Source organism: Primulina tabacum, chromosome 11, assembly GCF_025594145.1.
Source record: "Primulina tabacum isolate GXHZ01 chromosome 11, ASM2559414v2, whole genome shotgun sequence".
In the NCBI taxonomy this organism is placed as follows: domain Eukaryota; kingdom Viridiplantae; phylum Streptophyta; class Magnoliopsida; order Lamiales; family Gesneriaceae; genus Primulina; species Primulina tabacum.
The window spans coordinates 1,108,962-1,134,025 of NC_134560.1; the positions used below are offsets into that span (position 1 = coordinate 1,108,962).

General features: G+C 35.9%; 4 protein-coding genes across 5 annotated transcripts; 1 reads left to right on the plus strand and 3 right to left on the minus strand.

Moving 5' to 3' along the window:
• Positions 1 to 432: 432 nt before the first annotated feature.
• Positions 433 to 8,964, plus strand: LOC142517720 (uncharacterized). Its single transcript, XM_075620109.1, has 14 exons — positions 433 to 811; positions 1,830 to 1,991; positions 2,223 to 2,288; positions 2,477 to 2,620; positions 2,781 to 2,894; positions 3,104 to 3,205; positions 3,285 to 3,470; positions 4,454 to 4,543; positions 4,610 to 4,744; positions 5,490 to 5,612; positions 5,963 to 6,048; positions 6,117 to 6,729; positions 6,873 to 6,950; positions 7,498 to 8,964. The coding sequence occupies exons 1-14, from the start codon at positions 557 to 559 to the stop codon at positions 8,542 to 8,544; spliced, it is 3,201 nt and encodes a 1,066-aa protein (XP_075476224.1). The 5' UTR covers positions 433 to 556; the 3' UTR covers positions 8,545 to 8,964.
• A 1,070-nt stretch (positions 8,965 to 10,034) lies between these two features.
• Positions 10,035 to 12,605, minus strand: LOC142518332 (NAC domain-containing protein 73-like). 2 transcript variants are annotated; one of them, XM_075621093.1, is made up of 4 exons: positions 12,357 to 12,605; positions 11,878 to 12,087; positions 11,586 to 11,775; positions 10,035 to 10,720 (listed from the first exon to the last, which is right to left on the minus strand). In XM_075621093.1, the coding sequence occupies exons 2-4, from the start codon at positions 12,019 to 12,021 to the stop codon at positions 10,131 to 10,133; spliced, it is 924 nt and encodes a 307-aa protein (XP_075477208.1). In that variant the 5' UTR covers positions 12,022 to 12,087; positions 12,357 to 12,605; the 3' UTR covers positions 10,035 to 10,130. The 2 variants fall into 2 exon arrangements, with proteins under 2 accessions (XP_075477208.1, XP_075477207.1); XM_075621092.1 differs by having other exon boundaries at positions 12,328 to 12,604.
• Positions 12,606 to 18,145: 5,540 nt separating this feature from the next.
• On the minus strand, positions 18,146 to 19,553 carry LOC142518653 (serine/threonine-protein kinase-like protein CR4). The gene is made up of 2 exons (XM_075621446.1): positions 18,966 to 19,553; positions 18,146 to 18,884 (listed from the first exon to the last, which is right to left on the minus strand). Exons 1-2 carry the CDS (start codon positions 19,351 to 19,353, stop codon positions 18,274 to 18,276), a joined length of 999 nt encoding a protein of 332 aa, XP_075477561.1. The 5' UTR covers positions 19,354 to 19,553; the 3' UTR covers positions 18,146 to 18,273.
• Positions 19,554 to 21,199: 1,646 nt separating this feature from the next.
• LOC142517777 (uncharacterized) lies at positions 21,200 to 24,774 on the minus strand. The gene is made up of 2 exons (XM_075620221.1): positions 22,043 to 24,774; positions 21,200 to 21,966 (listed from the first exon to the last, which is right to left on the minus strand). The coding sequence occupies exons 1-2, from the start codon at positions 24,651 to 24,653 to the stop codon at positions 21,575 to 21,577; spliced, it is 3,003 nt and encodes a 1,000-aa protein (XP_075476336.1). The 5' UTR covers positions 24,654 to 24,774; the 3' UTR covers positions 21,200 to 21,574.
• Positions 24,775 to 25,064: the final 290 nt, after the last annotated feature.

The window sequence follows — 25,064 nt, forward strand, 5'->3', positions numbered from 1 at the left end:
ACTTTGAACAAGGTATCTTTTATGGGAAGAAGGAATAATTAATTGGGTACAAACTGACCAACCATGACAATAAAGTCGTTAATTTCCATTTCAAGTCGAGTAAGCAGAAAAACCTTAAAATCATCATCACATCATATTCGATTATCACGTCACGAAAAAACCTCAAAATTATCTAGAATGGGCCATGGACCGTACCTTTCTCCGAGCCCACTATTCGATATAGCTATCAATTACGAATCCGATCCATAATTCCCACAGATCACTTTGATATTGCAATATCTGATGCCTGTGTTAGTACCAGCCACTTAGATGGCTACGTTTAAGATTGGTATTAATATGACTATAATGCCCTTGTTAGATTCAATTCTCTGGTACATAAATGGTAATTTCACCCCGTCATCGCGTCGACAAAACCCCTGCGCTGCGGGGCGCTCCTCTCTCTCACAAAATCTTTTATTTTCGTTTCCTTTTCTTTCCCCCCTTCCACTCTCCCTCTTTCCACATTTTCCCAATTCCTGTAGTTCTAAACATTTATACACTAGCCGGGGCTTGGATCATGAAGAGGCTTTTGACGAGCGGCTCAGCCGGAGAATCTCCCCAGACGCCGTCTCCGATAACTCAACTCCCGACGCCGCCCACCAATTATGCCGCCGGACCTGCCAGGCCGATCCGTCTTGTTTACTCCGATGAGAAGGGGAAGTTTCATATGGATCCGGAGGCGCTTGCTGTTCTTCAATTAGTGAAGGAGCCCGTGGGTGTGGTTTCTGTATGCGGTCGTGCTCGACAGGGCAAGAGTTTTATACTTAATCAGGTAAATGTGGGACATATGCTTGGAAACGTTTTGTTCTCGAGTTTTTTTCTTTACTTGGGGTTTGTGTTATGCTTTGTTGAAATTGTAAAATTGGCTTAGGGATTAAGTGTTTTGGATTCACCTGTTGCACATAGTGCTGTTACATTCGTTGTGTTTGCTCGCGAATTAAGGTTTTGTTTCGTTTTTTCCCTTTCTTTTAATTTCTGCCAGAAAGTAGGATTTCATATATATGATGCTTGTGGGTTACGAGTTCAAATTTTTTATTTTTGCTGCTTTCTCCACTACAAGATAGTGGATTACGGAGTTGATAAGTGAAATGAAATTCGGTTCAAAAAAATACCAAGAACCCAGGACTTGAATTTCTTTTAACTCTTCATGGTATAAGATAGACTGAGCTGCAAATACATGATTCTCTATTATTATTGTTTCAAAAAAGATTCTGCGGTAGACCTTGGTTCTTGTTATGCTGACAATTTTCATTATTATTGGTGGTGATAAAAAATGTTATTTTTGAGCTCTTAGGATTTTAGTCACCTCGCTTATCAAACCATGGATTACTTGGCATTGTCAGAGCACAGTTTTAACATTATAGAATGACACTTTTGTCTCATCATTATTAGTGTCAAAGGATGCATAAGAACTTTTAAAGTTAAGTTCAAATTTTATTTAAAAAAATCAAATTCTGGCACCACTAAATTCTTTTGTCACTCCAATTTATTGTTTTTAGATCATAAAAGTGAAGAGTGACTCGGGGCAGATATATGGAACTTATAGTTAATCAACTATGTAACTAGCACTACTGTCTTTTGGATTGCCAAGAATAAATAATTGAGTATCTACATGTTATGACTTATGTGTTTTCATTATAATGTGTGTGTAGAGTAAAAGAAACGTACAAAATTGTTTGGAATTTAAAACTGGCGCTATTTTAAAAGCCACGTTATTTATTTGGACTAAATTAGTACTGTTTGGCAAATGACATTGTTTATTTATCTGCTGTTTGAATTTATTGTTTTAGCTTCTTGGGAGGAGCAGTGGATTTCAAGTAGCATCAACACATCGCCCTTGTACTAAAGGTCTTTGGTTGTGGAGCACCCCACTAAGGAGAACTGCACTTGATGCAACAGAATACAATCTTTTACTCTTGGACACAGAGGGAATCGATGCATATGACCAAACGGTTAGATTTACTTTTCGTAGCCATATATTCTTCTCACAAATAAATTCTCTTTGCTAACTATTGTTTCCTTTCTTTATTTTTGTGATTTGAAACTGCTTGCAGCATGTCATGTCAGCAATCCTAATTGTTCAAGATATTCAAACTGCATGTTGTCTCTGATATTACTTTTTTTAACTCTTAACATGGTTTTAGACTCGTTGAATTTGTTGATGAAGTTCTCTTTCTTGACAGGGAACATATAGTACACAGATTTTTTCGTTGGCTGTCCTGTTATCAAGCATGTTCATTTACAACCAGGTGGGAAAGTGTCAATGTCTAGATTTATACTACGGATTTTATGTTTATTTTGTTGGTTTGGTCCTCCTTGTATTGTTAGACAGGTTTTCTTTAAGTTAGTGATGCTAGTTTTTTAGTTATTTACTGTTGTTCAGTCCATTAATGTTTCGTACGACAGAAATTGCTGATTCTATGATATTTTGATTTAGATGGGTGGTATTGATGAAACTGCTCTTGATAGCCTCTCACTTGTGACTGAAATGACCAAGCATATCCGTGTCAGAGCTTCCGGGGGAAGGACTTCAACCTCGGAGTTAGGGCAATTCTCTCCGACATTTGTCTGGCTTCTGAGGGTAAATATAGATATAGATCCCAATGTCTGTTGTTATATTCTTGACAGTTTACATTCTTCTGATTGCCATGAGTGGAAGACAAAAAAAACTGGCTTACATTTACTGCTCGCCTTTCTCTTATTTAAAGAGCGTAATTTTATATCAAAATTTTTACTTGCAGGATTTTTATTTAGACTTGGTGGAGGACAATCGTAAAATCACCCCACGTGACTATCTGGAGCTTGCTCTAAGACCAGTTCAGGGTGGTGGAAGGGATGTAACTGCCAAGAATGAGGTAACATTTTCTTTCCTTGGTTATGAACGGATAACACTTAATTGTGGTTTATGTGATAGTAATACTCAGTATTCTCCCTATGATTGGTATACTCCCGGTAATATTGTTTCGTGATTGAAACATAACTATTATCGAATATTTATTCCTACGATTTCTGTTTGACCTAGAATGAACATTGAAATGCCTTTTTTCCTGAAACTAATTACTAGATACGAGAATCAATTCGAGCACTATTTCCGGACAGGGAATGCTTCACACTTGTACGACCTTTAAGCAATGAGAATGATCTTCAGAGGCTTGACCAAATCGCGGTAAGTAGCTGATTGCTAGTGTTTTGATACTTTGTTGCACACTTCTTCCCATTTATGCTAATATTTTGCTCGTATCCAGTTGGACAAATTGAGACCAGAATTTAGGTCCGGCTTAGATGCTTTGACGAGATTTGTTTTTGAAAGGACGAGACCCAAGCAACTTGGACCAATGGTGATGACAGGACCCATCCTTGCTCGCATTCTTCAATCATTCCTAGATGCTCTTAATAATGGTGCTGTGCCTACTATAACTTCTTCTTGGCAGGTCAGTTTGATTTTTGTATGCAGGTTTCTATATTGAAGCTGAAGGAACAGATAAGCTTGTTTATGAACACAATTGTTCTTGTGTACATTATCAAAGTGTTTGAAAGAACTAATTCAGAACTTCAAGTTAATTTGTTTACTTCTTGTGAGAAAAACTGGTTGAGTATTTTTTCAGTATTAATTGAACGCATCTCGAGTGAGATATATTTCTACTTTCAATGTTCATCCTTATTCCTTGTTCCATTTTTGTTTTACTTTGAATGTTTGTTATTCTTCTTGACAAGTCCCTGTTTAGGGATGTAAACGAGGCGAACACTTTCAAGGTCGAGCTCGGCTCATTTAGGATATATATAGGCTCAAGCTCGATTCGAGCTTTTATTATTAGGCTCGAGCTCGGCTCGTTTGAAAATTACTAAGCTCGCGAATTGCTCGAGCTCGGTTCGTTAATAGCTCGTTTATCATGTTTAACGATATTGACTCGACCTCGGCTTGTTAAGCTTATTCTTTTTCGGGTTCGTTAAGCAAACTCGTTTTTAGCTCATTAAACAAGTTCGATTTAGAGCTCGTTGAGCATTTTTAGCCAAATGACCAAATAAGATATGATAAATTAAGAGGTATGTTTTTCATTTATAGCATTTCAATCTCTTACATTTCACTAAAATAGTTATGTGAGACAAAAACTCATGGTCCACTAAGCTAGCTCAAAAAACCTCGCGAGCCAAACAAGTTCGAGCTCAGCTCGATAAGCTTAACGAACGATTTTAAATGAGCTTTTTACTGAGTCGAGCTTCAAGTAGCTCGCGAGCGGCTTGGTTCGTTTACATCCGTATCCCTGTTGGCTCAGTCTTGTGTCTTTTCTCTCAAGGATTGGTATTAGATTTTTTTTGCTTACGCCGTATAGCATTTATGTCAAAGTCATACATGCATCTGTCCCAGTTAGAGTCTGTTGGTTCTGTTTTGAATATTTGATAATTTTTATGTCAGAGTGTTGAGGAAGCTGAATGTCAGAGAGCTTACGAACTGGCGACTGAGATCTATATGTCTGCTTTTGACCGTGCCAAGCCTCCAGAAGAAGTAAGTTTTGCTTTTGAATGAAGGTCGAACATCTGCGTGTTTGCTTATTAATATTGGGTTTTGTAGGTTGCACTAAGGGAAGCACATGAAGATGCAGTTCAGAAGTCTGTGTCTGCATTCAATTCTACTGCTGTTGGGGCTGGTTTAATACGACAAAAGTATGAAAACCGTCTTCAGAGTTTTTTGAAAAAGGCATTTGAGGTAATTATCTTTATATATTTTCTTATTCATTTGAATTGACTATTGCTAAGGGTTCAAACTATCCTTACCAAATCCTATACTTGCCTTTGATCTTGAGCCTGTGAAGCTTGATCAACCCAAATCTGGATTTTGTTGGAGCTCTATAACTTTATATTTATACACAAATTCACTTGTTACGGAACCATGACTCTAGTTTAGTGCTCGAGCTCTCTGGTAGGCTGGTAGCTTGAATTTTGAATGTTTTGATTACTGCTACAAACACAATTACATAAACCAAATCAAAAGAATCAGTTCATAAATCAGGCCCAAAAAACCTGATTTAGAATATTATGGGAACTGACATTGTATTGTGTATTTACAACAAGAAACTGATCAAGAGAATCTGAGTCTGTGACTCATTTTAGGGGAAAAACCTGAAAAGTGAATAGAGAACACTCCCGTGGTTTTATGTTGAAAATAATTTAATGTGAATGGATTTGTAATGATACAATAGCTAGAAAATAAATCTCAACTTTGGCCTAAAAAATTGCTGAAGGCTTGCTCTTTTTAACTTTAGGTCTGGTTTGAATGTTATTTGACTTTGATCAATGAAGATACTGGTACATATCATTTTCATCGGGATTCGTGCAATTCAGGATTTCAGAATTTTGTTTTTTAGGAAGACAATCATGTTTACAGTTAGGTGATACTTCCTTTTATGTTTTTGCTTGCACATTTATAGATCTTGATCTGCTTCTTGTTGCAGGATATAAAAAAGGATGCTTTTAGGGAGGCATATCTTCAATGCACAAACGCCGTAGAGAATATGGAGAAGGAGCTGAGAATAGCTTGTCATTCTCCTGGTGCAAAAGTGGATACAGTTATTAAGGTATTATTGCTTCTAAAAACTGTCTTCTCCTTTTACATAATTGGCTCCATGAGTGTATGTTGAGCCCTCTGTGTATCTTTAGGAGGAGGAATCACATTTTATTAGAGGCGCATTTGGATTAAAAGAGAATTTCAAATCTGATATTTAAATCTGTCACACTTGTTGGGATACAGTTGGATTGCATGGATTTGAAATTTGTCCTCCATTTTTTAGCCTGTTTCATTAACAAATGCAATGGATTTTAAATTCTCATAAAATGGAGTCGTATTTATTTCATACCAAAATTCTTTTCTCGATCTAATTAACTTCACCCAAACACATCCTAAATGGTTTGCAAAATTCTCTTGCAGGTTCTTGATGGGCTTTTATCCAAGTATGAAGATACATGTCATGGACCAGAGAAGTGGCGAAAAGCTGTCGCGTTTCTACGGCAGAGGTTTGTTCAGTTTTTCTGTTTACTTTGGTTATGCAACAAAACTATGTCTGATGGCTTTGGACGTCCAGTTTGGAAGGTCCCATTATGGATTTGATCAGGAAGCAACTAGACCAGATTGGAACCGAGAAGAGTTCTCTTGCTCTGAAATGTCGGTCAGTTGAAGACAAGATGGGTTTGATTAACAAGCAACTGGAAGCCAGTGAGAAGTACAAGTCTGAATATTTGAAACGTTATGAAGATGCTATCAATGACAAGAAAAAGCTCATGGAAGATTATATGAGCCGTATAACCAATTTGCAGAAGAAATGTAGTTCTCTGGAAGAGAAATCTTCCAACTTATCAAAAACTCTTGAGACTGAAAGGCGGGAGTTACAGGATTGGAAAAGGAAATATGACCTGGTTTTATCAAAGCAGAAAGCTGAGGAAGAGCAGGCAAGTGCAGAATTGGCTATGCTCAGATCCAAAAGTTCTGCCTCTGAAGCAAGACTAGCAGCAGCTCAAGAGAAAGCTGAATCAGCCATGGAAGAAACAGAGGAATGGAAGCGTAAATATGATGTTGCAGTCCGAGAAGTGAAAACTGCTCTTGAGAAGGCAGCTTCCATTCAAGAGCGCTCTAATCATCAAACACAAGCAAAAGAAGCTGCTCTAAGGGCAGAATTCTCTCGTTCTCTGGCAGAAAAGGTGGAAATTTCTAGCTCTCTCTCTCGCACACTAATATACATCCACAAAACTCACTCTTAGGGGGTTTCAACAGTAATCATATTTATGTTTTTAACTTCTTTGAGTATATGAAAATTATCTTACTTTATTTTATCTGCTGGCAGGATATTGAAATAAAGGAAAAGCAATCCAAGTTTGAGCAAGCAGAACAGCATTTAACTACTCTTAGTTTGGAATTAAAGGTATGAGTGACACAAAAGTAAATAGATTGTAGAGATGTCTACTGCTTTTTGTGATTTGTTTAACTGTCTAATGCTGTATTTCATTATGCAGAGGCCCCTTTTATGTTCTACACTGTCTTATTCTTCACATCATTATTTCCTTAATGATCAAAATCGATAAATTTTCAAAAAGTTCGATTTCTGTTGGTGACTGTACTGAAATTTCAAACAACTACATGGATTGCTGAATTTTTCGTAAGTAGGACTAATTACTGACCGAACTGAATTTTTGCCATCACTGAACAAACTGAATCAAGCTTACAGAAAATCAAACTAACTTGAGCAAAATATGCTTAAAGCTGAATTTCTCGCTTCTGTTTGTTTAATCTGTTGGGCTGTTCAGTTTTGGAAAATATTAACTGAAATCAAACTCTTGAATTGTGGGGTCTATCTATTTCTTGCAGAAACTTATTTTAGTAATGTCAAATAGTATTGCAAATATTTGTTGTGTGCATCTGTAGCTTTGATATATGACGTTTTTCTTTGTTTTTTCTTATGCTGTTGGCAGGCTGCTGAGTCAAAGATTAAGAATTATGATTTAGAAACATCAACGTTGAAGGTCAAGATGAAGGAGTTAATTGAGAAGGTTGAAAATGCAAATACTGTTGCGCAATCAGCTGAAAGCAAGGCTAAGATTCTGGAACAGGAAAAGATATACCTTGAGCAGAAGTACCAAACACAGTTAAACAGATTTGAGGAACTCCATGAAAGGTGTAAAGCAGCTGAGATACAGGCTAAAAGAGCAACTGAATTGGCTGATGAAGCCAGGGCAGAAGCAATCTCTGCTCAGAAGGACAAGAGTGATTTCCAGCGAGTTGCAATGGAAAGATTAGCACAAATTGAGAGAGCTGAGAGGTACGCTGAAAGTTTGGAGAGGCAGAAGACTGACTTGGCTAATGAAGTGGAGAGGTATAAAGCAGCTGGAAGGGACGCTTTATTTAAGGTGGAGATGCTGGAGGAAAGAGTTAGAGAAAGGGAAAAGGAAATTGAGACACACTTGCAATCGAGCAACAACCAGAGGAAGAATACCGTGCAAGTACTTGAGAGCTTGTTGGAGTCTGAGCGTGTTGCCCATGCGGAAGCAAATAACAGGGCCGAGGCCCTATCTGTTCAGCTACAAGTTACTCAGGGAAAACTTGACGCACTTTCTCAAGAATTCAACACTCTTCGATTTAGTGAAAAAGCAACTTTGGACAGCAAACCAAGAACTGCTTCTCACGTGAAGCGTGGTAGGACAGATGAATATGAAGTGGGCATCGACTCAGTACATGATACGGGCACAAATGACCGAGCAGCCCGAGAAAATAAGAGGGCTAAGAGTAACACAAGCCCTTTAAAATTCACCTCTCCAGAAGATGGTGGTTCTGTATTTAAGGGTGATGAGGATGCCGGTAGTCAACAAACCAGCTCCGAAGACTATACCAAGTTTACTATACAGAAACTGAAGCAAGAGCTTACAAAACATAATTTTGGTGCCGAGCTGCTTCAATTGAGGAATCCCAACAAAAAAGACATTCTAGCACTCTATGAAAAATGTATTCTTCAGAGGTCATAATTTAAGCAATTGGTTTTTGTCTAGTGTCTGCAAGTTAAACTTCATCTTTATAGCATGCATTATGTTCTTGATCAGGATGGCTAAATCCTCAGCAGTTTTAGTGCAGATATTGGTGTGTTGTCTAGTACCTTGAAGAAGTTACATATAGGCTAGGATGAGTCGATTGACGCTGGGGGCGTGATGTGATCCTTCATATTCTTCTTTTTTGGGGCCGTATTTCTTCTGGTTCGAAAATGGTTTCTCTGCACTTGTTGCTAGAGCATTGAGGTGTTACCAGGGTGGAAATCGTTGTTTTTTTTATGGGAAGTTATATTTTCTCGAGGTTGTTAGTTGTCAGATAGGGAGGATGAGGTTGTTTAAACAGTGTTATTGTATGTTACTCGAAGGCTTAATATTAATTTGTTAAGTCTGTTTTTTTTATTGTTGCAGGCTGATTCAATGGACATACTGAACACTATCTGGACTATAATGATTTCGAAAATGTTTTACTCGCAAAAGTGTTGGGTATTTGTGCATCACGAGATACTTGGGAAAGTAATCAACTTTCGGGGGAAAAAAATTCATACGGTCATAATCCGTTGATACGTCTTCCGATGTTGAATGTTTGAAGATGCAAATTCACGTGTTGAAATATAGGTCGGTCTCATTGGAAGCTAGATTAAATTAAGAATTGTGTAGAACGATTTTTAAAATATAATAAATTATTTCCATAAATTTCAAAATTTTAATGAGTTGATGAAAAAAATTATCACCAAAGTCACAATTATTATTTTTTTAAAAAAAATATCAAAATTGTTATTCTTGTTATTTTTTTAATCTAACATGGAAAGGTAAAATATTCTTTAAATTAAAATTTATTTTAATAAATCAAGATGACAAGTACCTTTTGTATATCTCTATAAATATTAAGAAAATGTTGACCTTCATGACAATTAAAATAACAAAATTTCTTGATCAACAAGTATTCTCTCTTCATTTTTTTTAGGTAATTTAGAAGTTTTAGAAGAATAAAATAAAATGTGAGAACTGAGACGTACGTATACAAATATTTTTAAAAAAAAAAAACCATGGCTTTTATTTTCTCTCTTTGTGTAAAGACTTCAAATATTCACTCTTTATTTTTTAATTTACTCCCATAATAATGGATCAAACAGTTTAATTCCTAACCTTTGATAGTAAAAAAATTTGATTATATCTGGAACCAAGATTGATACTACATTATATTACACGCAGCTTGCACATCTAGCTCGTTCAAAATATATATGATTAAAATGTAAAAACCAATTCTGCACAAACTTAATTATTTAAATATCAAAAGAAAGTTTACAGTATTTCTTACAATAACATCATATTTCAAGAAGTCTAAACTATACATTAAATTCTACGACACGTGATCTTTGATAGATAATTAATTAATAAAAATTTAATCATGAGTATGACTAATTTCTCTCCAATATTAACTTATCATTGCTCCAAACAACAAGCGTATCTTCTGCCAGCACCAAAAGTTTCCTCATCGATCATTGTTAACTTATTAACAACAAATGTTATTTATTTTTTCCATGAATTTTTGTTTATCAACTTCCTCATTTACCTTTGCTTGCACTTGAAGGCATATGAAATAAAGTTGATCCATCACCATGAACAACCAAGCTAGGAATAATCTGAGGTGAGCTGTCTCTATTAGGATGATTTTGGCTTTCACTGCTGTATGAAATAAAGGGTGGAGGATTATAGTACTCGACAAAACCGCCATTTTTCACGTAAGTGTTGTCTTTATTCGGGCTTGAAGTTCTCGATTTGTTAATACTCATGAGTGCCTCTTTCATGCTGGATGATCCACATTGTCTAGGCTGTGTTTGGTAGAATACTTTCGAGACGACTAATTCTCCATCTTTTTCCTCTTCATTGTCTCCTAAATGGTATTGATGCATCACCCAATTTGTCTTTTCGGGCTTTCTTTGGCGGCCATAGTTGGTGTAGAGGACGAGTATCTTTTTGTAGCCTTTGATGTTGCCAGCAGTTGAATTAACAGGCCTGGTCTTGCCTGTTTTATGCCACCTGGTTTCGCCACCATCGGCATCTGTGTGTACTTTCCGCCTTTTTCGTGTACCTGTTGTGTATGCTTTCGAGGGTCTGTGGAAGAAATGGCGCACTTGGCCTTCTTTGCTTACTCCTGTATGTTTCAGTGAGAATTTACAGAAGACAAATTAGATGCTGTGTAAATATAATCAAGAAGTTCAGCATTTTTAGGGTACGTGAGTTATATAAAATGAAAAATAATGGGTAACGAGACATGATACCGGTTGAAATTTAGTTAATTGGATCATTATCGATTTATCTTGAACTATACATGACATTTTAAAAATGATCAAATAAAATATTTCATTATCTCTAGTATTTGTTAACCCACAACTGTATATGCATGCACAATAAAATTATGTGTAATAAATACAGAATCAACCGGATTAATACTTTTCCAATAAGAGACTATCTAAATATGCAAATGGAAAATCTTGATCGTTATATTAATATCAATCATAAATATTTAATAAATCATTAATTAATATATAATACTTGAAAGTCTAAACCTAAAACTCACTTACTCTTCCCTCCTGCATGTTGAACCATGTTTTGATATACTAAACATTTGTTAATAAAAAACATTGAATAATTTAAAATTCAAAAATAACATTGCAATTCGTAAATATTAAGTTTAATCCAAATGGAAGATGGAAAAGAATTTTAAAATTATAGACATGAAAGCTAGCCGCATATGGTCCGACAAGTAATAATCAATAATTTTTTACTCTTCTCAGATTTTATCTAAATGATGATGAAAATATAATAAGTTTATTAAGATTTGAAAGTTTAAACACACGGACTTTCCAATTTTCAAAATAAAATTAGGGTTTTCAAGATATATATACATGGAACAGATTTGCTCACATAATATATATAACTTGTCCTTAACGTATACGTATGTTCTTATATATGTCGACAAGATAAATGAAATTGCGGCGGCGAAGAAAATGTACAACCTGGCAACTTCTCAGGATGAGTGTAGCAAATTCCATTTACACCTTGTATTGTGGGAATGAATTCATCAATTAAAGGATGACGTTTCCGTATATCAGAGAGCACTTTGGCTTCCAAATGTTGAAGAATTTCTTGATCAGATGGATCAAACTTCACCCCCGCTGGCAGTCCCGGCAAATCTTGAAGTCCGGTCTAATTCAATATTTCACGTGAAATAAACGACAAAAATTAAGAGAAATTTAATTAATTTGAGAAAATCAAAGAATTCATTTTAATATCTAGCAAGATATGAACCTGATCTTGGAGTTTCATGGTGTGACCACATGAAGGGCAAACTAAAGTCTTGGGTTGATCATAATTTGGATAGGAAACACTGTTATCTTTAGAAGACGAGATGATTTGGAGGGAAGTTTCTTGATCATCATTAGACCATGTCATTCTTTTATACAGATGATCTTATGCCCATCCCACTTCGGGGTTTCTTCTGCAGTTTCCTCCAACTCCCTGAAATCGAAACCGAGAACATTCTGAGAACACGAAAACATACATAGAACCAATACTTTAATTTCCTAGAAGAGGGGATTGAATATATATATATAATACATAAAACTATATGGTTATGGGAAAAATTGAAACAGAGGCAGCGAAAATGTCCCTCCTTTGACTCCGCCGCAAATATATACACAGAGGAAAAAAGGTAACATAAAAAATAGGGTCAAGAAATGGATAATTATATCTCAGTACTTTTCCCCTGCGTGTTCAATAATAATTACTTGAACTGAATTCTCCCGTCGTCTTTGGGAACTTTCTTCACTGGTGTTTTGAAATTGGATCAGGTTTTGGGTTCGCAATAAGAACCTTCAAAGAGAGGTGGGATGAGAGATGATTGCTAAATTATTGTACAAAAGAACAAAGGATCGATTATTTGTATGTATTAAAAAATATTTGGTTGCTTGGACGTCAAGTTTTGCTTTTGTTTTGTAAATTACATGATCCAATATTTTGTTTCTCTCTTTTCTTGACCATTTTCATACATATCGTTGCTATATATATATTTAATGGTCGCTGTATTCTTACAAAATAGTATGAAAATGTGGACTGTTTCTAAATGTATGGGTAAAAGCATTAATAATATTACTATTTAGAATGTAAGCATTAATTAGACCATATAGAAAATAAAAACAATTAAAAAAGTATCTAAAATAAGATTCCATCATCTCATCTTAATAATGAAATGAAGAAGCTAATTAAGGGATAGAGTGGATAATGGGCAAGATGTGGTTCTCTAGGACATGCATGGAGGGACGTTTCACCTGATCTTTACCTAAGCAAAGGAGAGTGAAAGCGGTTCAGCTCAAATGTCCATTTAGAGTCTCCCTAAAGCTTCTTCTTCAGTACTTCAGTTCAATTCATCCACCGTAAATATTGGATCTCGGTTTTCTACACGCCCAAACGCAGCGGAAGTTTAAAAATTTTTATTTATTTTGACAATCAAAATATGTTTGGTCGCTCGTATGATTTTACTATAAACATTCATAGGGTGTAAAGAATGTTATACCTTTGGTGAATAAATCACGTGGCTCCAACTACACCGGTATTAACGGACGTAACTCTTGTTGTAAATCCCTACGAACATTTTTCGATCTCCTAATCCGGTCCACGACTGGAATATTTGTCCCTCTTCTAAATTGCACTAGTAATTTAGAAGAACTTTTGCGTAGAGATATAACACGAAAAATTTGACTCAAAAATTTAAGCCAAATTTTTCTTTGTTTTTGAAGGAATTTTCGAGAGCATCACTCTTTTGGGAAGAGCCGAAAGTTGCTTATAAATCTTTTCAAAAGATTTTTTTTGGATGCACAACGTGAGATAAGGAAATCCTTATAATATTTTCTAATCTTTTATTAACTTAATTATTTACTTAATTAAGCTAATTAATTATTCCAAAATTTTATATCAACCCTTGAGAATCTTGATGCATATATTGTGGAGGCTAGGTTTTTAGGTCTCCAATTTTATAAAACATCTATGGCCTAATTATCCATAATAAATTAATTGGACCTATTTAATTAACATTAACAGGCTTGGTTAATTAATTGAACTAGTCCAACTAGTTTAATTAAATAATCAAAGTCCATTAAACTTTAATTATTTAGTATGTTGGACTTGTACTCCTACAAACTCATTTAAACATACTACCCACCATATTTAATTTATTAATTAATCAACTCAACTCTTGAGCTTAATAAATTTAATATATTATAAATTCAACACTTGAATTTATTATTTAAATTGCAAATTCAACTCCTTGAATTTTTATCACCTCCAAAATTTAATATTTAATAAACCCAACATTTGAGTTTAATAAATTAAATTCTCAAATTTTTATAAATTCAACTCCTTGAATTTATTCTCTCGAAATTCAATTATCATAAATTCAACTCCTTGAATTTACTATATAATATAAATTCAACTTCTTGAATTTATTTTCTCAAAATTAATTATCATAAATTCAACTACTTGAATTTACTATATCAAAATATAAATTCAACTCCTTGAATTTATTCTCTCAACGGGAACAAATGATCCAGTGCTTGTGTGACCCTCAATGGTTCAGGGATACAGCTAGCCGTGGGTTCACAACTCTTTGTGATTCAGGACATAATCCTTTATTCGGGTTTACCCTAGTTAGCCCCATTCTTTTCATCAACACCTTGATCAAGAATGTCAGGACTCATTTCTGATTGCACCCATCAGATCATGGTAAGAGCGTCTAGTAGCATCGCTCCATGATCCCCTAGGTATCACTGATAGTGCCTGCAAGAACCAGTCGATTATTATTAACGTACAGTACGGTCCCTTCATCTCAAATATCCCGATCGAATCTGCAACCATTTGTTCATCAAGGGTTGCATATTAATTCGATAACTATGTGATAACTATAATAGTGGCATCGCATGTACTATTGGAGAACTCCTTCTCCAACGTACATCTCATACTCTGGCCAGAGATTCCATGCACTATTATTTCATCAGATCACATAGGATATCCACACCCGTAGGTGAGCGGTGAATCCCCGACTACAATGCACTGGCTCCTATATGTGTCGCAACTGTACCCAACCTCGCCACCTGATGACTCTCCTGGAGCCGGTAAACGAGTCAAAGCACAACCCTAGCATATAGAGCCTCAATGTTGTCCCGAGTCGTAAGGACTAATGGTGTACAATCATAACCACGGACTCATCCTCTCGATGAATGATAACCACTTGGAAAGTCCGAGGGAGGGTTGTTCGGTATAATCATCATATGACTACCCATCTGCATGTTTGGACATCTCCATGCCCTTACCAAGAAACGCAGTACACAACATCACAGATGCTAGTCTCGAGCTCAAGCGACCTTTATCCATGTTTTAGGCGGCTGAATCGACTAGGAACGAATTTAGAATATGCAGTGTTTACAAATGAGTTTCAACATCGAATTACGATTCATTTGTATTAAAGCATAATCAAGGACTTTATCTATGCTGATTGCATGGATATACAGATATAGTATAACGAAGACCATAAAAAGTTAAATTATATTAAAATAAAGATTGTTTATTTCACTTGAGTCAATAAATTCTCTAGCCAACCGTTGGCTTGCAGGGCATCTACTCTAACAGTAAATTGAATTAAACAAACAAAAATGGTGTTACGTTGCAATATACGTACCAACTAATTAATGTGAAAGAAAATGTTATACCTAACTTGTGTAATTTTCTCTTAGATACTCTTTCTGTTAATTTCTTGGCGTAGACTTCTCCTCGCAAGCAAGGTATAATGTCATTTCAATTCTATATCTAATACTAGCTCGCTCGGTTTTCGATCTCATGATACACGTGACGTACGTACACTTTAATTTCTCTTTCTCACAAATTCATGATCTCCGATCCGTGTAGCTTAAACTTATCGATATTGTGTACTTAGGGATCGATATATGGACTTTCATCTACCTGCTGTGAACATGAAAATTACTTAATTTTAGTTGATTGTTTTGAGATGCCAACTGAAAATTAAGTCTAATGTCCTTTTTTTTGTTACCGATCAGAGGCATACTATTCGAGAGAAAACATATATAGGAATTTCTTGATTATGAGATAATTTGGTGTTAACTGCATATGGAAAGTAAAAAAGATTTGCATTAATTAATTACATTTTTTGTTTTGTAATGTATATTTTTGGTTTGTTAATTATAGGACAATTTACGATCTTAGTATATTAATTTATTTTTTAAAAAAAAATTATTCATTTTTCTCTATAATATTGGCGTCGCGATAGAAAATGACGATGTGTGCCACATTGTTGACGTGTCGTCGTGTCCGATATCACATTATCACTCTGATTAAAAATGATTAAAATTGAAATAAATATTTTTAACGTTGATGATGTATATGTAAAACTCAAATTTAAAACTTTACATTTAATTTTAACTCGAACTATATGTATCTGGATACATAATTATAAACTCATGCATGGTAATGCATTATATTGGACCAGTCATAGAACATTAGTTATTGAAGGATTGGGGGTTGTGGAAAATAGCAAATTAAGATCTGCAGGTAAGTGAAGATGATCATGTCAGAATATTCATCTGTATGTATGTATGTATGTATGTATGTATGTATGTCAGCCGATATACAAATAAATAAATATGTTTGATAATTAACGGTGTCACTTCCATATATATCCAATGCATGATGATGAATAAAAGACAAAAATTTGTGTCAGACGATCTCACGAGTCGTATTTTGTGAGACAGATCTCTTATTTTGGTCATCCATGAAAAGTATTAATTTTTATGCTAAGAGTATTACTTTTTATTATATTGTTAATATCGGCAGGGTTAACTCGTCTCACAAATAAAGATTTGTGAGATCGTCTCACAAGTCACGAGAGACCTATTGATCTGAATAAAATCTTCTCAAAGAAGCTACGCAACAGAAAGCCTAACGACAAAGCTTCATTATGTGGAATTAGGGTTTACATGCATTGGCGTATGGAGTAGGCCTCATATTTCCAGATAATGTCAAAACTTTCATTCCAAGTTTGGAAGTCTTATTTCTCCACAAGATTTGTGGTCTCAAAAATTTCAAATAAGGAACGTAATCTGCGCCATTCCACAATTTTATATAGTCAATTCAACTTCCAGAAATTTCATGAAGGTGCACAAAATTATTCGGATCCGAAATTTTTACGGAAGAGTCGTATTCTCCAAATTTCATACTACTTTTACATGAATCATATTGTCTATCATAAATTTATATTATATATATTAGTATCTTAAGTTCACATATACATTTATAAATTGAACCTTTTGATTTTCTTTCATTCAATGGTACTATAATGTTATTGAATTTGAACTGATTAATTTGATCGTGTCACCTCAGACTAGGTATTATAATTGGTATGGGCCTACGAGATTCAAATTCAAAGCTTTGAGTTGGTATGGGCCTACAAAATCTAACGGGTCCAGCACGGGGATGGAATCCAATGGGTAAAGGATCCCTCAAAGTTGCTAGACTAACAGAATTTCCCGGCCCAAAAATAAATCATTCAGCGTTCACACACTGACTCAGCTGCGCAACTAAAAATTTAAAATGATTTAGATGGTGTTTGTCTAAATTTATTTAAAACAACTTATAAACTCTTATACATTATAAGTTGTGAAGTCTTATTTTAAAAATAAGTTGTTTGAGTGTTTGAATGAATTTATTTTAAATACCTTAAAAATATTAATATGTTTGGTATATTATAAGATCTTTTTATTGTGAAAATTACCAAAATTGGTAAAATATTATGAGTTAATGTGTGTGTATATATATAATATATATATATACGACCTCCGTAAGACTGTCTCACAGAAATTTTTACATAAAGAAAAATGTCGAACAAATTTTAGACAAATGATCAGGTAGAGTCAAACTAATTAGAGGCAATGAGAAGAACTACATGACCAGACAACACGGTTATTCGGTGGAAAAATTAGGAGGAATGAACCTTGTCACTGCCATTACCATGTATCCCATCCAAACATATCTATTTATACCACATTTTTATATCCTATTCGGTGTATCATTAGGTTAGATTTGTTTTCATTTCGGAAAATTTTGAAAAATAATCTTCGTGTGTGTTTTTCTAATGGAGGAATTCCTCCCCTTGGAATAGTGGTATTTTTTCAAAAAAAAAATATATCTTGTGAGACGGTCTAACAGATTTTTTATTCACGAGACATGTCAATCATGCTAATCTTTATAATAAAAAGTATTATTTTTCATGGATGACCTAAATATAATATCTGTATCACAAAATTGACATGTTGGGAGACAGTCTCACATGAGTTTTTATATTTTAATTTAATTGCCTCTTTTAGTTTCTCACAAGAGTTTTTATGTTTTTTTAATTGCCCTTCTAGTTTCTTGGTAGAAATTGCATTTTCAATTATACAAATTCCATCGAAAGCATAAGTACAAAAACCACAACGAATTCAATTCTTTATGCGTTATTTAAATACTTTGAAATGAACTTATTCTCACAATGGTACATTAATTAGTAGTAAATAATGGTAATTCATTCAATGAAGTACAAAGTTACAAAAAAAATACACACTTTTAGGCCATATGGTTAAACAATAATCAACAAGTTAGCTACTACATCTCCAAATTGCTCAAAATAGTAGCCACTTGAACCATAGAAGGTCTATTTTTCCTACAATTCCCAACACAAGCCAATGCAACCCTAGCCAATCTAATTAATGGCTTGAAATCACTCGGAATCACTAGCCTAGGGTCCAGCAATTCACTGAATTTCATCCCTTTGATCAAAGGTATTGCCCACTCAACAATCAGCCCTCCTTCACTTCTCCTCCCACTCAATAATTCCAACAGAACCACCCCAAATCCAAACACATCACTTTCCTTTGAAGCACACCTTTTCCCAATCCAGTATTCTTCATCAACGTACCCCACTAGCCCTTCCCTCTCGTGCGGTGCCAAAAAATTTAGCCCATAATCGCAAATTCTTGCACAAAACTTGGCATCGATCAGTATATTAGATGGCTTCACACAACCGTGTATTATTGACGGTGCCGCCACTTCATGTAGGTACTCGATCCCCCGTGCAGTGCCAGCGGCTATCCTCAACCGCCGTCCCCAGTCGAGAAGTGCCAACCCGTCGGGGTTTTGGTGCAAGTAGAAATCCAGGCTCAGCATTCCGTTAAATTCCGTTACTATTATTCTCTCCCCCGGAGCTTCCGAGAACCCTGTTAAAGATGGAATAAATTACATAATTATTAACATCATGGTATAACGGGCTATAAAACATCGAACTTTCTGCGACACACCTGTTATGGGGACCACGTGCGGGTGATCGGACAACGAAAGCCATTTGATTGTTGAAGAAAAGCCGAAACCGGCGTTGTTTAAAACTAGTCGAGGATGAATTCTTTTGGCTGCCGCAAGTTCTCCCTTAGGCATAACCGCCGCAAACACGGTGCCCAGCCGACCTTTTCCGATGATCCTACGGTGGCTAAAGCCATCCGTGGCAGCGTCGATTTCCATTAACGGATACGTAGACGCACAAACTTTGGCTGCGGGAAGGGTGCTTTCTTTCCGCTTCATTAATGGATTATTCTTGCAGAGAAGGAATAGTTTGACAGCAAAACTCATAATACAAATTGACAGGAGACATAATACTACATAATAGATGATTGTAACGTCACCATAACTCATTTTCCTTGAGAATTTATATGACTTATTTTCTGATTACGAAGGAATGAATCAGGGCGATGAAGGCAAGAATATGAGCCTAGCTACCCAGATGTAGTATACCCGAAAGAGCAACACTTAAAACTGAAATGTAAAAGGAAAAGGCTATTAATTAACTTTGTATGCATATTCTTCACGTAAGCATGCGTTCTTTAAGGTTCGTTAAGGTAAGAAATGGTGGGGAAATATACTTGCTAAGGTTATAGGTTAGGAAATGTTAGGTTGTTTGATAAGCCACTCAGTTTGGTTGCCTTCTTGTTTCCATTAATATTATATTTTAGAAAACTTGAAAAACTTTTATATATATATATATATATATATATAAAATCGATTGAAAGAAAAATCTTAAAAATATTACAAATTAGAAGCCAGATTAAAATTCTTTGTTAAATTTTAAGCATATATATTATCACTATTATAATATCAAATACAAAACTCATAAACGGCAACTTATATCAACTTTGAATAAGAAAATAGAGATGCTAGTAACAAATTTAGTAATTATTAGTTAAAACAACTCCAGTAATCCTCCATCTACCTTCCAATAATTAAATGTTATAATGGGCCTCTTTTTACCTAACTATATATAATTTCATATCTATGTTAAAATAATATGGGCTTTCTTAAAACAGATAGGCCCAACTGCCTAGGCCTAGAGAGAGGGTTGAGTTATGGATTATAATTTTCACCGAATCCGACTGAGAATCCGATGCTCGACTCGAATAGAAGAAGTTATAGAAGAGATTTTTTATAAATGAGGTAATCAGATATGGGTATGAAGGCAGAGATCATAAAGAATCCTACTTATGTATTATGTATGTATGTATGTATGTATGTATGTATAATTGGATGAAATGAAAAAAAATTATTAGTATAGAGTTGATGACATTTTTGTTAGACAATGATGTTAGGATAAGAATGAAATGAATACCCGTTGAGTATTAATATAAAAAAATAAGGATGAAGACGAAATATATGGAATCATACCCAAACCCGACTTTGTAAGATCAATTTGTTAATATGTCATTTAACATCTATTGAGTTTTGATAATTCTCGTATTATTGTGATCAATATTTAAATTATGGCAAAAACTTAAGTGAGATGATCTCACGGGTCGTATTTTGTGAGACAGATCTTTTATTTGGGTCATCCATTAAAAAATATTATTTTTTATACTAAGAGTATTACTTTTTATTGTGAATATCGGTAGGGTTGACCCGTATCACGGATAAATATTTGTGAGATCGTATCTCAAGAAACATACTATTAAATTATTATCCGATTTCTATCAATTTTGATAATTATCATATTGTTCAAATTATATAGTTTATAAATATTGATATTATCCTTCTCCGCAACAAATTACAAAACCACTCATATTTGATGAAACTAACAAAAAAAAACTTTAAAAAAATTTATTGGCACACAACCCGTGGATTATGGTGCTTAGATTATATCAAGCAACAATAAGAATACCAATACATTATTTTTCAAATGTCTCGTGCATATGAGTTGAGCACAACCTTTTGGAATTAAGACTCCAAAATCATTTCTCTATGAAATTTAGGAAGTACCACACGCAGCGACTGACAGATTGATATTCAAATACTAACAAAAAAAACAGAAGAAAAACTAGAGAGTGACGTAAAAGGCAAAACGTCTTAAATTAAAACATTGGAAACAAATATGGTCGTTTGGGTTTCTTTCTTAACCATCTTTTAATCGTAGAATCTGGAGGACTCCTTATGTCGATCGCACGATCATAATTATATGCAAGTAGAGTGGATAAAAAATTAAAGTGGGCTAGTAAAATCTGAAGCAGCACAAATTTTATACAGTACATAATGACATCACAAGGTAATTGAATGTAATCTGAGAGTAGGAGCAAACTCAGTGGTTGCAATAAATAACTGAAACGCACAAGGTAGTAGTTTTTTTCTAGCCTGCATAAGTGTCTAGTATTTGCCATTAAAGGCACCAACCAACTCATCTCTCCAACAGCCAACTTAAAAGTACTGCTTAGATGAAAACATTTCACCTGATAGCTTAGAATGATTCCAGAGAAAAAAATTCTTCCAAGAGATGATGAAATGTATTGATTCCTTTGCATTATGCAGAGAGGACCAACTCCTCTTTCAGTTTTATATTTTCACCTTACCAAAAACATTTACATCTAAAACCCCGTCAGGCTACACTTCCCTGATCTGAAGCATCTTCATAGTAATATGGTGTAAGTTTGCCATCTTTCCCCGCAGTTGCTGGCTGGTTTCCATCGCTAATTTCATGTAACATTTTCACTGCTCGTCTCATAGATGGACGATTGATTGGAAGTGGGCTGGTGCACAGGAGGCCAATATTAAATACTTTGCATATTTCATCCTTAAAACAAGAATCGAGTTTTGAGTCGATTATGTGATCTATCCCTTTCTGATCTAATGTGAAACACACCCATCTCACCAAATCTTTCTCCCCAAACTCGGGATCAACAGGAAGCTTCCCTGTTACCAACTCCAGAATAACTACTCCAAAACTGTATACATCACTCTTCTCATTCACTCGTAGGGTGTGGGCATATTCTGCAAAATACAGGTGTAATTTCATTAACAAGAAAAAGAATATTGCAACAAATGACATTGAAATTAAGTTGCAAACCTGGTGCAATGTATCCACAAGAACCTGCAATCACAGACATTGATTGAACAACTTTTCCATTTGTGTCAACTACTTTCGCGACACCGAAATCTGCAACCCGAGCTCCGTATTCTGCATCTAACAATATATTATTCGACTTCACATCTCTATGAACAATTGGAGGTACACAATCGTGATGCAAATAACATAGCCCCTCGGCAGAATCCAGCACTATCTTAAACCTTGTTGGCCAGTCAAGTAAGCCACTTTTTGTGCTATGAAGCAAATCATAAAGACTCCCGTTAGGCATGTACTCGTAAACCAGAAGCTTGCACTCCCTGGTCGTGCAACAACACCACAGCTTGACGATATTCTTGTGCCTAATCTTCCCTAATGTTTCAACCTCAGCATCGAAACCATCACTTTTAAGGTTACCCTTTTCGACATCTCCACCATCATTGCGCAGTTTTGAATGCGCCCAAAGTTTTTTCACAGCTACAGCCTCCCCGTTGCTCAGAACCACTTTGTAAACCTTACCAGATGACCCACTTCCGATCACATTATCTTCATCGAGGGCGTCTAATATCTCATCCTCTCTGAATACCAGTTTATGGAATGACATTATTGTCCATTTGGATCTATCAATTGATCTTTCCGCCTTCTTAATTTTCCTGTACTTTGAGCAGAAGCATACCACACCAACTATAAGCACCAATCCAGAAAGGATGAAAATTGATCTCAGTAACCAGACGTAGCCTATGTTGACTCCGCTACTTCCATTACACAAACCAGCAATATCTCCACATAATCCAGGATTGCCCAAAAAGCTATCTTTATACATTCCCTTGGCATACAACGGTGGAATGTCTCCAGAGAGACGATTGTTCGACAAGTTGAGCCGATTAAGCTTCAAATTCTGCAACCCTACTGGGATTTTGCCGTAAAATTGATTTTCGGATAAATCCAGATAATTTAGAAGAGCTAAGCTCCCAATTTCATCTGGAATGGTACCCGAAAAATCATTATTTGCTAAATTCAGCTCGTTTAGCTGCTCCCAAGAAAGAATTCCTTTCGGAATTGTACCAGATAATCCATTGTCATGAAGATCAAACTTTACTAATTGACCAAGATTCACGATACTGCTGGGTAAAGAACCCGAAAAGTCATTACGATAGCCCGAAAACTCCATTAAATTTTCTAGTAATCCGATCTCCTCTGGAACAGTGCCAGAAAAATTATTCTCCGACAAAACCAACTGAGACAAATTGGATGCGCCAGCAATAGTTTTCGCAATTCCACCAGAAAATGAGTTGTCAGCAAGCTCAAGTAATGACACGCGTGGAAGACTCCAAAATCCTGCAGGAACGTCACCGGAAAACTTGTTGTGCCCCAATCTCACGCGCTGCAAGCTCGTGCAAGAAGTGAGTGTCAACGGAATACCGCCGGAAAAAGAATTCTCTATCATCAACAACTCTTCGAGCAACCCCTTCAAACACAAATTTTCCGGGATCTGACCAGAAAATCCGTTTGTTGAAACATCAATCCACCTTAAAGGCGAGATTTTACCAAGATTCTGAGGTAGTTGTCCCGATAGGTGATTCTGGAAGAGCCTCAATTCGTACAAATTAGGAGAATCAGCAATTCCCACTGGCAATTCACCTCCCAATTGGTTCTGGTACAGGTTAAGTGACTCGAGGGGCAACGAGCACAGCTCAGCGGGAATCACCCCAATCAACTCGTTCATGGAGGCATCGAGCCGCCTCAGTGACGTCATCTTTGCCCACCCTTTGTTCGGAAGCTTGCCAGTTAATGAGTTATTATACAGCTCCAACTGAACTGCGCTCGTCAACTCAGTGAGCGATCCCGGAATGGAACCCGTTAAAGAGTTGAACGCCAGGTCTAAGTCGGTGAGACTAACGAGTCGGCCAAGTGAATCAGGAATTTTCCCAATTAAATTAGTTTCCGTCAACCACAGCACTTCAAGATTCGTAAGATTTCCAAGCTCTGGCGGAATGCGACCAGGAGAGAAAGGGTTGTAGGAAAGATTCAGCTGCTTCAGCGTCGAAACATTCCCGAGGAAAGACGGAATCGTCCCTTCCATTAAATTCTCCACCAACGATAGCACCTCAAGTTTCTGAAACGTTCCAAAGCTTTCGGGGATACTTCCGGAAAAGTTATTTCCAGTCAAATCCAGATACTTTAAGTTGGTAAGATCTGCTAGCTTGGACGGGAGCGCTCCGGTCAAGTAATTCTGGGCTAAATCGAGGTGCTCCAATGAATGACAAGCGGCAAGATCATCTGGGAGAGTGGAGTTTATGAAATTGTCGTAAAGAGAAATGGAAGATAAGTTTTTGATGCGGCAGATAATGGAAGGGAAGGGGCCGGAGATGTTGGAGCTCGAGAGGTCGAGGGAGGTGACTGATGCTGTGGTGGGATCGCAAACGACGCCATACCAGTTGCAGGGGGTCTCTTCCCGGGGGTTCCAGCTGGAAAGGACGGCATTTGGGTCATCAAACCCGAACTTGGCTCTCTGGAGATAAATCCCTTCTTGGTTTAGGCAGAGGATGAGGGGGGGAGATAAGATGAGGAGAAGGAATTGCAGATTGGGGTAGAAACGGCGGTGGCGCTGCATTTTCCGGTGGCAGCTGGTGGTTGGTCTGGGAAATGCAATGACAGCTTCGGTTTTGCAATGGATGTGGGGCGGGAGACGTTATTGGCAAAATTTTGACTTAACTAAGACACGTTTGAAAGAGACTTGAATATTCTTTTTTATATAGATATACATTTGTTTTTTTCAGGTTCATTTTTATTTTATAATAATTATGTTCCCATGGTTATCAGTAAAATGAAATGTGTGTGTGAATATTAAATATTATATAATATATATTATAGTGGCGGATTTCTTAAAGAGTACCCACTCCCACCATGCTTAAAAATCGAGTATCCCACCGAAGTTAAGCGTAAAGAAATAAGATGGTTAGTCGTACTTTCAAATCATTTAGAAACTTTCATTAATCGATCCCTTTTGGAATACTCTACATAC

Coding starts and splice junctions, on each gene's coding strand:
- LOC142518332 (XM_075621093.1), bottom strand. CDS start 12,021: ATGACATGGTCTAATGATGATCAAGAAACTTCCCTCCAAATCATCTCG. Junction 11,776..11,877: donor CCATGAAACTCCAAGATCAG/GTTCATATCTTG, acceptor ATATTGAATTAG/ACCGGACTTCAAGATTTGCC. Junction 10,721..11,585: donor TCATCCTGAGAAGTTGCCAG/GTTGTACATTTT, acceptor TGAAACATACAG/GAGTAAGCAAAGAAGGCCAA.
- LOC142517777 (XM_075620221.1), bottom strand. CDS start 24,653: ATGCAGCGCCACCGCCGTTTCTACCCCAATCTGCAATTCCTTCTCCTC. Junction 21,967..22,042: donor TTGTGGATACATTGCACCAG/GTTTGCAACTTA, acceptor TGTATTTTGCAG/AATATGCCCACACCCTACGA.
- LOC142518653 (XM_075621446.1), bottom strand. CDS start 19,353: ATGAGTTATGGTGACGTTACAATCATCTATTATGTAGTATTATGTCTC. Junction 18,885..18,965: donor GCACGTGGTCCCCATAACAG/GTGTGTCGCAGA, acceptor CATCTTTAACAG/GGTTCTCGGAAGCTCCGGGG.
- LOC142517720 (XM_075620109.1), top strand. CDS start 557: ATGAAGAGGCTTTTGACGAGCGGCTCAGCCGGAGAATCTCCCCAGACG. Junction 1,992..2,222: donor TCGATGCATATGACCAAACG/GTTAGATTTACT, acceptor CTTTCTTGACAG/GGAACATATAGTACACAGAT. Junction 6,730..6,872: donor CTCGTTCTCTGGCAGAAAAG/GTGGAAATTTCT, acceptor ATCTGCTGGCAG/GATATTGAAATAAAGGAAAA.